Source organism: Gymnogyps californianus, unplaced genomic scaffold (genome assembly GCF_018139145.2).
Source record: "Gymnogyps californianus isolate 813 unplaced genomic scaffold, ASM1813914v2 HiC_scaffold_82, whole genome shotgun sequence".
NCBI lineage: Eukaryota > Metazoa > Chordata > Aves > Accipitriformes > Cathartidae > Gymnogyps > Gymnogyps californianus.
This window is the reverse complement of record NW_026114475.1, coordinates 11033-26973: the sequence shown is the minus strand read 5'-3', so window position 1 is coordinate 26973 and position 15941 is coordinate 11033. Positions and strand designations below refer to the sequence as shown.

At 56.0% G+C, this 15941-nt stretch overlaps 2 protein-coding genes across 2 annotated transcripts; both read right to left on the bottom strand.

The window, feature by feature from the left end:
* Positions 1 to 445: 445 nt before the first annotated feature.
* Positions 446 to 8016, bottom strand: CAPN1 (calpain 1). The gene is made up of 22 exons (XM_050914780.1): positions 7906 to 8016; positions 6135 to 6402; positions 5852 to 5921; positions 5474 to 5592; positions 4968 to 5101; positions 4711 to 4879; positions 4512 to 4595; positions 4350 to 4435; positions 4196 to 4270; positions 3929 to 4089; positions 3668 to 3846; positions 3576 to 3587; positions 3245 to 3456; positions 3131 to 3170; positions 2989 to 3054; positions 2837 to 2894; positions 2653 to 2717; positions 2468 to 2536; positions 2259 to 2337; positions 1996 to 2112; positions 1027 to 1085; positions 446 to 934 (listed from the first exon to the last, which is right to left on the bottom strand). Exons 2-22 carry the CDS (start codon positions 6399 to 6401, stop codon positions 908 to 910), a joined length of 2148 nt encoding a protein of 715 aa, XP_050770737.1. The 5' UTR covers position 6402; positions 7906 to 8016; the 3' UTR covers positions 446 to 907.
* A 1575-nt stretch (positions 8017 to 9591) lies between these two features.
* On the bottom strand, positions 9592 to 15394 carry SPDYC (speedy/RINGO cell cycle regulator family member C). Its single transcript, XM_050914789.1, has 8 exons — positions 15385 to 15394; positions 14006 to 14107; positions 12281 to 12458; positions 12084 to 12142; positions 11886 to 11971; positions 11435 to 11606; positions 10385 to 10639; positions 9592 to 9738 (listed from the first exon to the last, which is right to left on the bottom strand). Exons 2-8 carry the CDS (start codon positions 14054 to 14056, stop codon positions 9592 to 9594), a joined length of 948 nt encoding a protein of 315 aa, XP_050770746.1. The 5' UTR covers positions 14057 to 14107; positions 15385 to 15394.
* Positions 15395 to 15941: the final 547 nt, after the last annotated feature.

The window sequence follows — 15941 nt, the reverse complement described above, 5'->3', positions numbered from 1 at the left end:
CATCCAGATCCCTGACAGGATCCGCCATGATCCCCGACAGGACCTATCCACATCCCTGACAGAATCCACGCTGATCCCTGACAGGATCCATCCAGATCCCTGACAGGATCCATCCAGATCCCTGACAGGTCCCCTCCAACACGGAGGCCCCAGCAGCCCCCCACCCAGGACCACAACCCGCCGCGACGTGAGTTTTTATTCAGAACAACCAAAAAAACCCAAAAAACCAACCCCACAATCTATAGATTTATATAACCCCCTCTATAAGCCCTAAACGTACGTTAGCTATGGGGTTGTTTTTGCACCTGGGTGGTAAAGGCATCGCGTCGAGCACCAGCGCTCCTCCTCAGCACCCGGCGGGTCAAGGGGGGCTGGCAGGATTCACCCTGAGGCAAAGCTGGAAGCTGGAGGCGGGGGAAAGGACTGGCAGGAAAAGAGCTTTGATTTCAATAACGTTTCTTGTTTGGTTGTTTTTTTCCTTATTTTTAATTTATACAATAAAAAAAACCACCATTACGGGCACCTGGTAGGCAGAAGATCCCTGACTGAGGCGCTGAGAAAGAGCGCGGAAGCAAGAGGTGATGGCAGCCGCGTCGGGGGGGGCCCCAGAAATCGGATGAGACCCGGTGTCACCCTCCCTGGGCTCCTTCGGCAGGAAAAGGCACAAAAAAGTGAGAATTCGCCCCAAAAGAGTGGCGCGAGAGGCGAGGAAAGGGGCGTTTTTCTTTGGCAAAGCGCGAGGGGAGCCCCGTGTCCCGGTTGGGGGTGGCCGCAACACCTTCACCCCCCCCAACACCCCGCTTTTATGCTGAAAAAAAGCAAAAAAAAAAAAAAGGGGGGGGAAAACCAGCACGGTTCTCGTCGTCGGCTCCCGCGGCGAAGGCACTTGGAGGGCTGGGGGGTCCGCTCAGGCGAACATGGTGAGCTGTAGCCACTGCGGGAGGAAGAGGAAGAGGAGGAGGAGGAGGAGGAGGGTGTGAGGAAGGTGTCGGGTGGGTGTCAGCCCCACGCAGCACCCACAGGTACCTGCAGCAAGTCAAAGGTGACGACGCCATCCTGGTCCACGTCCATGGCTTGGAAAAACCCTGCGGTGAGGGAAATGGGGGGGGAAATGAGTAAATTTTTTTTAGGGGGGAAAAGTGGGAAAAATGGGGCAGGATTTAAGGGGGAAAGTGGGGAAAAACCGGCAGGATTTAAGGGGGGAAGTTAGAAAAATGGAGCAGGATTTGAGGGGAAAAGCTGGGAAAAAACAGCAGGATGTAAGGGGAAAAGTTGGAAAAACAAGGCAGGATTTAAGGGAAAAAATTAGGAAAATGAGGAAGGATTTAAGGGGAAAAGCTGGGAAAAACCAGCAGGGTTTAAGGGGGAAAATTAGAAAAATGGGGAAGGATTTAAGGGGAAGAGTTGGGGAAAAAACAGGATTTAAGGGGAAAAGTCAGAAAAAAACCCAGAATTTAAGGGGGAAAGTCAGGAAAAAAAACACTTTTCCTGTTAAAGCCTGTTAGTTTTTGTCCAAGTTTTCCTGTTCAATTCCATGGAAAAGTTGGAAAAGCCCCACAGGAGTTAAAGGGGAAAACTGGAAAACCCCGCAGCATTTAGCAGGAAAAAGCGCCAAAAAAAAAGCAGGATTTAAGGGGAAAAGTTGGAAAACCCAGCAGGTTTTAAGGGGAAAAGTTGGAAAACCCACATTTTTTCTGTTAAAAAGTGCAAAAACCCAGCAGGGTTTAACGGGAAAAGTTGGAAAACAGGATTTAACAGAAAAAAATTGTTCTTTTTCCAACTTTTCCCCTTAAATCCTGCTTTTTTTGTTGCACTTTTTCCAGCTTTCCCCTCAACTCCTGTGGGGTTTTCCCAACTTTTCCACGGAACTGAACACGGAAAGAAAAAAAGAAATATTTAAAACCCCTTTTTTCCCCAATTTTTCCTGTTAAACGATGTGGGAAACGTGGCGGGATGGGACGAGCCGGTGGGTTTGAGGGGTAGGAAGTCACTCACGGAACATGGTCTCCAGGCGCACGAGGCAGCAGACGAAGCTGTCGAAGTCGATGGCCAGGTCGGGCTCCGCGTAGCGGGTGATGATCAGCTCGTGCAGCTTTTTGTTCAATTTATAGCCTTTTTAGGGGAAGAAAAGAAAAAAAAAAAGAAACACCCCAAAAAAAATCCCACAAACCCCACCTTAAAACCACCCGGAGGCCGGGGAAATTCGTTAAACCATCCCTCCGCCGGCGGTGTTAACGAATCCCGGGGTGGGACGCTACCTGCCGCTTCCAGCGCCATCCGCATCTCGTAGGCGCTCATGCTCCCCGACTTGTCCAGGTCGAACTTGCGGAAGACGGCCTGCGAGCCAAACACACCCCCAAAAAAATAAAGGGGGGGGGGGTGTCACCCATGAGGAGAGAGACCCCCCCACCGCACCCCAAAACCCCTCCGCACCCCAAAACCGTCGTCCCCCCCCTCCCAGACCCACCAGGTAGTTGCGGATTCTGTTCCACAACACGTTGAACTCCACCAGCCCCAGCTTCCCGTTGCCGTCTTTCTGCGGGGTGGCAGGGGGTTAAGGAAAGTGGGGTGCAGTTTTGGGGGGGGGGGGGCAATGGGGGGGTGTAAACCCCCCCCCAAAACAACCACCCCCTCGCCGGCAGCAGAGGATACATCCATGAGGTTGACCATGCTGCGGCAGGACTCGGTGCTGAAGCCTTTGGTCCGGAGATCTTTATCTGCAAAGAATCCGGTCGTTATTTGCGTTGAGTTAAACGATAATTAATGAGGATTTTTGGAGGTTTTTTTGTTTTTTTTTTCCTGGCGGTGAACCCCAAAATCCCGCCCGGCGGCTCACGTTTGCCGATGATCCGGTTGAGGATGGTCTGAAGCTCCGTCACGCTGATCTCCATGTCCTGTGGGGAGAAGACGGGGGTTCGTTCTCCGGCAGCCCCCTGCCACCAACCGCCGGCGTCGCCGCCGATGCCGATCCCGGCGCTCCCCGCTTACCGGCCCCGCCAGCTGCTTGAAGAGCTGCTTGAAGTTTTCGTCGATTTGGCTTTCGGAGAGCACTTTCTGAGGGAAAAAACGGCCGTTTTGGTAAAAAGGTGACGCCTCGGCACCCTGCTACGGGATCGTCCGCCCTCCTCACCTCATCCGGGAGCGTCGCTTGGATCTTGTCATCCATTTCCCTGCGGAGATAACAAAGGAGAGTTTGGCCTCAAGAGTCGTCGGGGCTCGTTAGCGCTAACGAAGCGTCTCTTACTCGGTGCCGGCTTTCTTCTCGGAGAAGACGCGGAGAACGAAGTCTCCTTCCTTGTTGGGTTCGAAGGTGGAAGGCACCACGATGTATTCCCCCGGCGGCAGCCGGAACCGGGTGCTCACCTCCCGCAGGTTGATGAACTGTTCCGAGCGGGCGCGCGAGGCGTTGGCCAAGAAGAAATCCCGCTTCAGGTGGACGCCCGATTTCCCCACGTGCTGCCGGAACGGGGTTAAAAAAACACCCACAATAACCCCCAAAACACCTTCCGCCTTTCCTGGTTCGCCGTTACGGCGCGTTAACGGCGATATTAGCACCGCCGGCGAGTTGCACCCACCTCGGGAGGAACCTGTAGGGAAAGGAGAGGAGAGGTGAGGGCGCGCGCGGCGGCGCCGGGTGATGTCGGGTGACGCCGGTTGACGCCGTTACCTCGTAGACGGCGAATCCGATGGTCTCCATGTCCTTGCCGTAGCGGCGCTCGCGGCGCCGGTGCTTCTGCATCAGCGCCAGCAGGAAGCTGCAGCCGGGCTCGCGCCTGCCGCCCTCATCCCCGTCGTCGTCCACCTCCTCCAGCTGGATCTTAAACTGCGGGTTTATCCAGAAAGTGGCTGCAAAAAAAGAGCAACAAGAGGTCAAACCGACGCCAAAACCGGCGTTTTTGAGGTGAAACTCCTCGCCGGTGGCACCTACCGGGGTAGTTCCTACAACCGCCGGCCGTGCTGCCGCGCCGCCACGTCCCGTCGTAGAGCCGCGTGTTCCACTTGCGGAATTTGCGGGATTGGAGAGCGTCCGGGGTGAGGTTACAGATCTCCAGGCGGGTGAATTCCCGCAGGAAATCCCGGAAGGACATCCTGGAGGAAGAGGAAGCGCCCAAGGTCGGGAGCGGAAGTCTTCCCTCTTTTTCCTGGCGCAAAACGACCGGGAAAAAGGGTTTTTTTTTAATCCCTCGTCGCTTACCAAAATTCACCGTCCTCCATTTTCACCATCAGCTGCTGCCTCAGCGCCGGCTCCACCACGTTCCACTCGGACGAGCTGCGGGCGGCAAACGGATCTCAGCCCCGGGGCCGAGCCGCTTCGTTAATTAACGCTAACGAAGCCTCGCGGTCCTCACTTGTCGCTCCAGGCTCCCGTCCACTCCACTTCTCCCCAGGGATTGCGCATACGGATCAGGCCCAGGGATTGCCCGCGATAGTTGATCTGCGAACGGCGCCGTCAGGGGCCCGCGACCCAAAAAGCGCCGTTTTCTCCCCAAAACGGTGCCGGCGGCTCTCACCTGCTTGGCCCCCGTCACCGAGTACGCGTGTCCCTTCACCAGCTTCTTGAACGTCACCGCCTCCATGTCGAAGGCGCTCGTTATCTGCGAGGAAACGAGACGGCGGCCGCGTTGAGGGCCGGCGACGCCGTGCTTGTTCTAACGGTGGGGTAAAGGACCCCCCAAATCTTCTTTTTTTAACCCAAAAAGGGCCCCTCACGTCGATGGAGCAGCCGAGCAAGGAGCCGCGCTCCAGCGCCTTCAGGATGATCTGGTAGAGATCGCCGGGGGGCTTGCGCAGGTCGTACCACTCCGTCACGCCGCCGGTGAAGTCCTCGAAACCCTCCGAGGTGCTGCCGCCCGACAGCGCCTCGTAGCAGCCGTTCACCCTGATCGGCGGCAGGAAGATTTGACCGTTTTGGGGGTGTTTCACCCCAAAATGAAGGGGGGGGGGGGGGAAAGGGGGCGAGGGCGTACTTGGCGTAAGCTTTCTCCAGCAAGGCGCTCCAGAACTCGCTGCCCTCGGCGGAGTGCACGAAGAGCAGCTTGCCGTCTTTGGTGGGCAGGTAGTCGTCCACCACCACGTCCAGCCACTCGCCGAACTGCCAAATCTGGAAGGGAGGGGGCGAGAGGAAGAGGAGGAGGCGGCAAGGCTGAAGACAACACCCCCCCCTCCCCGCTTTTTATCCAGGGAGTGGCGTTTTGGGGAGAAAACACCCGTTTTTGGGTCCCACAGCGCACATCCCCGCGGGGATGATTCATCAGGGAAACAGCGGCGGCGCCAGCCCGGCATCGCCCCGCCGGGAGATGAACCCCGGCGGCCATTTTGTGGTGGAAAGCGCCTGATTTGCCCCCAAAATGGTGGAGGGGGAGCCTCAAAATGGTGGAAGGGGGACCCCTAAAATGGTGGAAGGGGGACCCCTAAAATGGTGGAAGGGGGACCCCTAAAATGGTGGAGAGGGGATGTGGTTGAAGCATCTCACCTGGAAGTGGAAGATGCCGGCGTAGCCGTGCTGGAAGCTCTGCCCGTGCGGCACCACGCGGTGAAGGATGGTCTCGTTGAGCGTGAGGGAGGCGATGGCCGCCAGCAGCCAGCAGTCACCTGCGGGCACCGGTTTCGTCTCAGTTTTGGGGTAAAAAAGGCGATTTTCTGATCGCTCAACACCTGACTACATTTTTTTACGCTCCGCAGGTGTTTAGGAAGAAGCCACAACCCGCCGGTGAGAGGTTCGAACCCGCCACCGGCGGCAACGGCTACGGTGCGCAAACAAGCCTCGACTTGGCGAAACCGTCCCCAAAAATCTCCGATTTGAAGCAAAAAAATAGAAAATCAGGAAAAACGCAGCGTCGACGCTCCCTACCCAGCGCTCCCTGGCAGATGTCGGTGCGCGTGGCCCCGTCCACGATGAACTGCGGGCGCGGGCACAGCTCCTGCGGGGAAACGCCCCCAATTCGGTCACCAAAATTCACCAAAATCACCACAATTTGGATATTTACATTTTCTTCCCTCAATGCCGCCCCGGGAGGAGTTTGCCGCGGTAACAACCGTCGACTACACCGAGGGAATTAAAACCCAACCGGCAAGCCGGGCGTTCCCCTCCGAACGTGGTTAATTAGCACCCCGTCGTTAACACCTCGGCTCACCGTCGGCCTCTTCCACTGGACGCCATAGGTTTTGGCGGTGCCGGGGCCGAGCTCGCGGAAGCCGAGGGAAGCGGGAGCCGGCGGGAAGGTTTGGTCGCGGAAGAGGGTGCCGGAACGCCGGCATTCCTCCACCAATCGCCCGTAGTCCTGCCCCAGGTACCGCACCGCGTTCTCGTGCTGACCCAACCCCAACGCCTTCGCCCGTTGCCGTTGCACCTGCGCCGAAACGCCGGTGCAGTACACCGGCACGATCGGCTCCTCCGCCATCCTGGGGAGAAAACACGGGAAATTAGTAAAACGGGGAAAAACGAGCGTTAAAAGTTGGTTTTCCGCCTCATTTTCCTCCTCGGCACCTGCTACCGTGCGCCGTGGCGGCTACGCTCGACAAAGTCGGGGAGCGCCTCGTGCCCCCCCTTAATTAAATCAGGGGGAGGATAACGAGTGCATTTAAAGGTGTCTCTCGTTAGCAGGGGATCTAACGACGAGTAACTAGCGCAGCCTCGTTTGCGGGGGCTTGGCCTGAAAGGGAAGGGGGGGACACGTGGGGGCTTTTTAGAGCTGCGTACCCTGAACTTGCCGGGTGTTTTGGGGGGTTTGGGGATTTTTGGGGGAGTTTGGGGTTTGCTTTAGGATCCCCGCTGCGAGCGGCTTGAAAGAAAAAGCGGGATTCTGCCCCAAAAAAACCCCCACGGTTGGGTTTTATTAAACCCGAGTGCCGATTACGATCCCGCGGAGATCTTTTTGGGGGGGGGGGGGGGGGGGGAAATGCTAAAAACCGCCGTAACTCCCCCAAATCGGGAGTCGCGCGGGTTTGGGGGCGATTGGGGTGATTTTGGGGAGCGGAGCGTGGCGCTGGTCTGGGGTGAAAAGAGGGAATTGAGGGGGCGGGGAAGCCCTCCCGCCCTCGCCACCCCCCTGCCCCGCAGCAGCTGCTCGCTGCCTGTAACCCGAGCGGGCCCCAAATAGCTGGGTTTAACCTCGAAATGGCCCCCTGGTGATAAAAATAATAATAATTAAAAAAAAAAAAAGACGATTATGGCACCGGGCAGCCCCAAACGCTGACGAAACAAGGGGAAACGGCCCCAAAACAGGTCCTGCAAGTTGCAGAGTGTGTGTGTCACGGCCGCTCCCCACCAGCGCAGCCCGGAGCAATGCTGCCGGGCCCGTGTTAAATCGGTACGGGCCTTAATTAAGCATGGGGGAGCTTAATTAAGCATGGGACAGCTTAATTAAGCATTGGGGAGCTTAATGAGGCACTAATTAGAACCACTGAGGGAGCGACAGAGAGGTGACACGGATGTTGGCAGCGTGGTCCCCCACGAATGCGGCCAAACACGGGGGTTTCTGTCACCCCAAAGCCCAGCGCGGCCCTTGGGGGGGTTGAGGGACACCCTAAACCCAGGGATTATGCCCCAAAAAAGCACAAATTGTCCCCAAAATGAGAGCTGGGGGATGGGGGAAGTCTCTAACCTCCCCTCCCCCCCCCGCCACCCCCACCCTCCCAAGCAGCTTTTTGGGGCACGATCGAGGCCTAGCTCATGGGGCGCTCCCGGGGGCCCCTGTTCCTCTGCCCCATTAACGAGGCTCTTGCTAACGACTTGCCCCGTTAATGAGGTTGTCATTAACGAGTTGCCCTGTTAACGAGGTGTGTCCCCCCCCCTTGCACACCTGCGCCGCGGGGGCCCCTCCGCTTCCCTGCACCCCCCCTCCCCAAGAGAGCGGGAGCCATTCCCCCCCCACCCCTGCCAGTGCCGAGCCCCTCCCCACATACGCTTTTTGGGTAAGCAGGACAGAAATCGCCTCTTTTCACCCCGTTTCCAGGAGGGCAGCGGGTACCCGGCGCCCCGGCAGGTGCCACAGGGCGAAGGCTTGGCCCGGCGGCGGCGGCACCTCAGCTGCCGCTTCCCCTCCCGTCACGCTGGGAAGAAAACATCAGGGAAAATGAGAAAAAAACCAGCTAAAAACACTAATTTTTGAGCAAAAATATTTAAAAAAAAAACCCAAAATCTCCCGTTCCCCCCCTCCCGCAGGCAGATTTAATCCCCAAAAAACTCTTTTTTGGTTAAAACAAGGCGCGGTTGTGGGGTGGGGGAGCACCCGTCCCAGCTCCCAACCCCTTCCCGGCTCCGTGAACGGAAGAAAACGGGCCAAAACGATGGAGTTTGCCCGTTTTCCTTGGTTTTTCCCCCGATCCGGCGGCGCGGGGAGTTGTATAAGCGCCGCCGGCCATAAAGTTGAGGCGCAGGGAAGCGCCTCCCGCCTTGTCACCCCGCTGCCGGTCACCCGGGGTGGCTGTCACCTCCCGGGGGGCCCCGGGGACGTACCTCGCTGGGTGCAGGGTGGGCGGGGGGGGGCACCCTCCCAAACTCGCCGCTTTTGGGTCAAATAAGGCCAAAAAAAAAAAAAAAACCAAAACAGAAAATAGCTGTAAAGTCTTTCTTAAGCAGGAAGGCGAGGCCGGGTTGAACCCCCCGCCCGCCTCCGCCGAGACTCCTCCCTGCGCCGCTCCTCCCTCGGAGGCTGGCGGGAGGGGAAATGGGGTAAAAGTGAGCGATTTTGGGGGCGGAGGAGGGGGGGGGGGCACCCCGAGGCGTTTCCGGGGCCGTTTCTGAGCTTTTTGGGTCCATCGTCTTCCTGCGGCTGCAGGTTTTTCGCCGCATTGCAACGGGCGCCGGCGGCCGCAGGGCCAGAGAGGGGGAATGCTGCTGCAGGCTGGGCGGTGCCGCACACCACACGCGTGTGCGGAGGGCTGGACATGCACGGGACACGCGTGTGCACAACTGGGACACGCATGGGACATGTGTGTAGAGGGCTGGGACACATGGGGACATGTGTGTGCAGAGGCCTGGACACATGTGGGACGTGTGCAGAGGGCTGGACATGTGTGGGACATGTGTGCAGAGGGCTGGACATGTGTGGGACATGTGTGTGTAGAGGGCTGGACACGCATGGGACATGTGGGCAGAGGGCTGGACACATGTGGATGTGCATGTAGAGGGCTGGACACACGTAGGATGTGTGGGCAGAGGGCTGAACGCATGGGATGTGTGTGTAGAGAGCTGGACACACGTGGACGTGTGTGCAGAGGGCTGGACACACGTGGGACATGTGGGCAGAGGGCTGGACACGCGTGGGGTGTGTGTAGAGGGCAGGGACACACATGTGCAGAGAGCTTGGACACATAGGACACGTGTAGAGGGCCAGGAAACGTAGGATGTGTGCAGAGGGCTGGGACACACATGGGACACGTGCATGGGGTAAGGACATATGTGTAGAGAACAGGATGTGTAGAACATACATGTGTAGAGGGCCAGGATACATGTGGGACACATGTGCAGGGTGCTGGGACATGTGTGCAAGGCCAGGACACACAGGGAACACACATGTGCAGGGCCAGAACACATAGGGGACACATGTGTAGGGCCAGGACACACAAGGAACACACATGTACAGGGGCTCAAACCCCCCAGGACACATGTGTGGCAGGCTGGGGCATGCATGTAGAGGGCAAGGACACACGTGACACGCCTGTGACACACGTGGGGCTGCCGCCGTCCCTACCTGAGCCGGCAGGATGGGTCCCTCCGCCCACACCTCCTGAGCCCTGGGGAGAGAGAAACGGCTCCAGGTTGGGGGACGCAGGGGGGCAGCCCCCCCCATCACCCCACTTCGGGGGTCCCCCAAACCTCAGCCCCCCCCAAACCCGAGGCTCCCCTCCCCCCAGACAGTTGTATATAGATTCCCCCCCCCGCCCCCACATATGACACGCAAAAATGAGTGATTTTTTATTTTTTTTAAATACTTCGTCTTGCCCGTTTTCCCCTCTTTTTGCAGGAAAAGGGGGAGGGTCCGGGGGTCACGGCCTCGCCCCCCGCCCTGCACAGCCTTCGGCCTCACCGCAGAGGGAGAGAGAACGAGGTTCGGGGCTAAAAATGGGAAAATAGTGGCCAAGGGGTAGAAAACAAGCGATTTAGAGCAATTGTTATCAATTACAGTTATAAATAAGGGGCAAACGGGACAAAAGGGGGAAAATAACCAAAAATCACTAGTTTTGCACTGTACAGAAGAGCGGTTCAGCTCCGCCGCAAGCGAAGGCGGATTTTGAGTCAAAAACCCCCAATATCGGCTTCGCTACAAAAAACCCCCTAGTGAGTCCAGGGCGTGGCCCGGCCCCAATTTGGGCCGATTTCAGCCCGAATGTTTGGGGTGAATTCAGCGGGTTTTGGCGTAATCGGGGAGCAGGGACGTACTCCGCCGGCGCGGCCGCAGGATGAAGGCGTCCTGCACCCAGGCGGTGACAGTGGCATCTTCCTCCTCCTCCTCCTCCCCCCGGGCGCAGGCAGCGGCAGGCAGGGTGCGGGCAGGGGGGCGGGCGCAGCGCAGGCAGGTGGGGGGCCGGGGGGGCCGAGGTGCCAGGGGTCCCTGCCGGAGGGGCGGGTGGCCCCGCTGTGGTGGGGGGGCCGCTCCCGCAGCCAGGCCCAGTGCCAGGGCTCCGCCGCCATCACCTGCCGGGGGGGTCAAAAAGAAAAACACCAAACCCACCTGTTTTGGGGGGAAAACCCAGCATTTTGGGGGCTTAACACCCCCCCCACGCCCCCGCAGCATTTTGGGGGGGCGGTGACAAACACACACCCACCCCCCCCGCAGCATTTTTGGGGGGCTAAAAAACACCGCCAACCCCCCGGGTTGTTTTGGGGGGGCTTTTAAACCCCCAACTGGCATTTTGAAGCAGGGTTTTAAAGAAAAACCACATTTTGGGGGCTAAAAACACCCTGGTATTTTTGAGGGGGGCTCAGACCCCCCCAGCATTTTGGGGGGGGGGCGCTTTAAAACTTGCTGCATTTTTGAGGCTTAAAACCCCACATTTCGAGGCTTAAAAGTCTGACAATTTTGGGGCTAAACTGCTGCATTTTGGAGCTAAAAAGCATCTTGGTTCCGCAACCGAGTTGGTGTCAAATACGGGCGTGAGTATCCGGCAGCAGCCGGTGCAACCGGGGCGGGGGGGGTCCACCGCCACCCCCTCCTGCCAGGGGTTGGACTGGCCTGACCCCAAAACCTCACTAATTCACCTTAAAAAAAAAGGCGATTTTCAGAAAAACTAGACATTTTTCAACAGGGAAAATGGCAAACCCACCGTAAAAATTCCAATTTCATTTCTTTTTTGATTCTCGCCATGTTTTGGGTGTCTTTAAGGACTTTTTTGGGGCGGGGAGTGGCAGGGGTTTTCCTCTAAAGATTTTTTTTTTTGGGGGGGTGAGATTAAGGGATTTTGGGTGTGTTTTGGCAGGCGCGGCACCGACCTCCTCGCAGCAGTGCCGGCTGACGGCCGCCCGGTAACTCATCCGGGCCCAGAGACGGTCGCGGCGGCGGAGGAACCGGGGGAAGAGCCGGCGCCAGCGGCGGCCCAGCGCCCAGGGGAAGATCTGGTACTTGTGCTCCTCCTCATCCTCCTCCATGTCGTTCGCCAGGTACCTGCAAAATAAAAAAAAAAAATGAGGTGAATTCAGGGGATTTTGGGCAATTCAGCAGGCAGGGATAACGGGAAGAGGATGAGGCAGCTTGGGGATCTCCGTGACGGCTCGGGTTTGGGGTTTAATCCCCTTTTGGGGAGATTTAATGACATCATTAGAGCCCCACTCCGTTAGCGAGCGCTCTGGAGGAGCATCGTTAGAGCCCCCCCGCTTCGTTAACGAGCTGGGGGGCTTCGTTAGAGGCCCTGCTTCGTTAACGAGGTCATCTCGGGGTACATACAGGGCAGTGAAGAGGTTGATGCGGGTGTACTCGCTGGTGGGCAGGCCGGCACGCTTGAAGTAAGTCAGCACCATCGCCAGCAGGTACTGGGAAATGAGGAAAAACCCAGCGATTTTAAGCAAAAATAAACTAAATTCAGGCAAAAAAGGCGGGTTTTTTCTTAAGAAATAATAAAACGGTGTTTTCTGAAGGACTAACCTTATCGGAAATCCTGCAGCAGACATCCGTCGACAGGAACTCCCGCACCACGTCGTCGTCTTGACGAGGAGAAAAAGTTATTACGTAAAGACAATTTTTGAGGGAAAATCTCCCGGTTTTGGGGGTTTTAATAACAGGGGGGATTTGGTTTTCCCCGTTTTTACAGGATCGCGGTGGTTTTGCGGCTGTTTCCTCACCCAGCAGGCTGAAGAAGGCTTCTCGCTCCTGGCGGTGCAGGTGGAGGCTCCGGGGGATGCTGGTGGGGTTGGGGGGCTGCCCGCCAGCCCCCCAAGTCTGGGTGCTGCTGGGGGGGGGTCTCTCGCCGCCTGGGGGGGCCGGTGAGGGGGGGAGCTTCATGGAGGTGGGGGGGCTGGCCTGAAGGAGAGGGGGGTGGTCAGGGAGTGGGCCCAAGCCCCCCCCCAAAACCAGACCAAACCTTTAACTCCCAAAAAGGTCCGAGCTCCCCTAAAAAACACAGACCAGCCACCCCAAAACCAGACCAAATACCCCAAAGCCCCCCAAAATCCCCATGCTCCCCAAAAACCAGACCAGCCACCCCAAAGCCCCCCAAAAACCAGACCAAATGCCCCAAAGCCCCCCCAAAATCCCCATGCTCCCCAAAAACCGGACCAGCCACCCCAAGCTCCCCCAAAAAACCAGACTAACCAAACACCCCAAAGCCCCCCCAAAAACAGACTAACCCTTTACCCCCAAAAAACCCCAACCCCCCAAAAGACCAACCCTTTAACACCCCAAAAAAGCCTAAACTCCCCCAAAATGTGATCAATTCAAACACTCCAAGTCCCCCCAAGAACAGACTGACCATTCAAAAACCACAACCCCCCCAAAAATCCCAAACCCCCCCAAAACTGACCAAGCACCCCAGACCTCCACTAAAAAGCTCCAAATCCTCCCCAAAAACCAGATGAACCATTCAAACACCCCAAATCCCCCCAAAAAGCCCCAAATCCCCCCCCAAACCAGACCCCTCTTTCAAGCCAAATGCCACAAAAGCGCAATCCCGAGCAGCGTCTCACACCCCAACACCAAATGTACTTTCTAAAGGGCTCATTTTACCCAAAACCTGCTTTTTTTCCCCAGCGGTTTTGAGCATTCCGCACTGCCAGTTTTACCCATGCCATCGTCCCCGATCAAGGCGGGGTCGTTAGCGAGCAGTAACGAAGCAGGGCAGCCCCTCTGCACCACCCCCCAACTTGCTCCTGGTACCATCCCAACCGCTGCGCCAAAAACCACCATTTTAAGGCTCTGGATCCCTTTTTGGCCACTTCCAAGCTCTTCAGATTGAAAAAATTCAGGTTTTTGGGTTGGTTTTTTTTTTTAAACCAGGAGTAGTTGTGGCTGAGGTGAATATGCAAATCAGGTGCTACGGACTTTTTGCAGAATAACAAGGGCTTCATCCCCAGGTTGGGAGTAACCGCCCTGACCCCATGTTCTCCATCTATTTACTATTTTAAGTAACTAATTTTAAGGAAAAAAATAGATATTAAGACAAAAAAAAGCCTCGCATTTCAATAAACTCAGGTTTAACTCATTCTTATTCCCCTACGCCACAGGAATGGTGCGGAAATTCCCTCCTCCAGCCCCAAATCAGAGCGAAATAAAACACTGTCTGGTTTGCCAACAAGAAAAACCATGAAGTTTTCTTTTTCATTTACATTTTTCTTAAAATTAATATTTTCTACTAAGATCTAGGGTGCTGAATTTTACCTTCTGCTGCCAAAACCCCACGCCAAACCCCACTGATCTCAAACAACCCCCATTTAAAGCAGCATCTCAACACACTGCTCACACCCCAATTTCCTCACTCTCCTTTTTTCCCCCCAATATTTAATAATTTTTTTTATTTTACACGATTTAAGCAGCCACCTGAGAAGAGCATTTCAGAGCCACCCGCTCCGTACCTTGCAGGACGAGGAAGGGTCGCGGAGAGCATCCAGCCGAAACCTCGCCATCAGCCCTGAGCGATTACTCTTTAAAAAGCCCTGAAATACCTCAAAAGTCACCTGCTGGGAAAATTAAACCTGCAGTTGACCAAAAAAAAGAAATAGAGACCTTTTTTAATTAAAAAAAACCCCAACCAACCTAGAACTCCTGGTTTAGAAATCCAAGCTGCTTTGAAGGAGTTGGAGATGGGGTGGGGGCAGCAGCTGAGCTGCCCCCAAATAAATATTCCATAACAGAAAGATACTCTGCTTGGGGGTGGGGGAATAAAAGATACTTAGTTAAAAAAAAATAAAAGACACTTTAACCACAGGACTGCCAGTCTTTCAGGGATTTGAAGGATTTTTTTAATACCAACTACAGGGTTCAGATGCTAAAAAGGTTCAAAAAAGCCCCAATAAAGCAATTTTGGGTTAGAATAGCTCTTGTCTCAGTCAAAGGCGTAATAAAGACAACAGATTTACCTCTCCAAAATATAAACGAACACTTATTTTCAATAAAAAGAGAAAAAAGACCTTGTTTCTGCAGGTTTTATTACCACTCTCTAGCACCCAACCTCAAGCAAACCGGCACCACAGCGAGAGGGGACACATCTTGCCCTCGCAGCTGCTCAACAACTACCCTGAAAACTGCCAAAGAAATAATAAAAATCCTTTTTTTATTTATCATTTCAGGGCGCTTTGGTAGGTTTACCATCACCCAGCTACCAAGGCATGGCTTGCCACCTCCTTGGGATGAGAAGACATTGTGGTAGTTTCCTCACAAACCACCACAAGTGATAAAAAAAAGAGCATTTTTACTCCCATGTTAGTGCATCCTCCTGTTCAAAACAGGTTATTTGTGCTCAGGGGCACCAAAATTTGGCTTGAATGAGGCAAGACATGTATAATTCTCCTCTTTCTCCCTCCTCAGGGGATTTTCCAAGCAAATAGAACACCACTTAAAGGGCTCCACTTGCCTCCTCTCCTTTGATCCCGAGGCAGGATTAAAAGGACATAGTACCTGGGGACAGCAGAGCCCTCAGAGCTTGAAATCCCCCCTCCACATTCCCCTAAAACCCCCTCTTCCCTCACCACAATGGATATGAGGCACCGTGCCACAGTGCTCCCTCACATATCAAGGAGAAAAGGGAAAATAAAAGGATTCACAGCCTTGTTTTCACCTCACAGCAACCAGAGCTCAGTCTCCCCTCAGCAAACAGGGCGGAAGGGAGTAAGTTTACCTCATGGCGCCTCCCTTTTCCCCTCAGAAAGGGGAGAGAGGCGGAAAAAAATCACCTCAGGGAGCAACGACGACGCCTCGCTGCACCCAGGCGCTCTTCCCGCCTTTTTCCTCTCACCTGAGCAGAGCGCGCGGGGACAGACAGCGCCTGCGCCCCAGAGGGAGGAACCAAATTGACCCCGCCCCTCCCGCGGGCGTCTTCTTCTATAGGCAGCGCGCCCGCGGCGCCAGCCAATCAGAAGGCGCAGAAGGAAGAGGCCGCCTCCCCCCTCTCCCCCGCCCTCACCTGCCGCTGCCTGTCAAAGGCGGGGAGGCGGGACGGTGGGCGATGCTAGCCAATCAGAGGAGCGGAGCAGCGGGGGGAGGCGTCGCTGATAGGCTGGGCTCTGTGAGTGAGGGGGCAAGTGTGAAGGGTGGGGTGGCGGGAGGCAGTGCGTGCGTTACCCCCCGCGGGGCCGGGTGAGGGATTTGAGGGTTTTCTGAGGAAAAAAAAGGGGGGGGAAAAGTGCTGCGAAGCGCCTAGAGGGGACACAAACCCATCAAGTGTGACGTGAGGTATGAAAAAAGGGCAAAAAAAGGCAAATCCGGCTCAGTTTGGGTCTCCCCAGGTGGCTGAGGGGGACTCCGGACCTGCCGCTAGCCCGCGAAGGCGGGGAACGGGGGGGGGTTATTCCC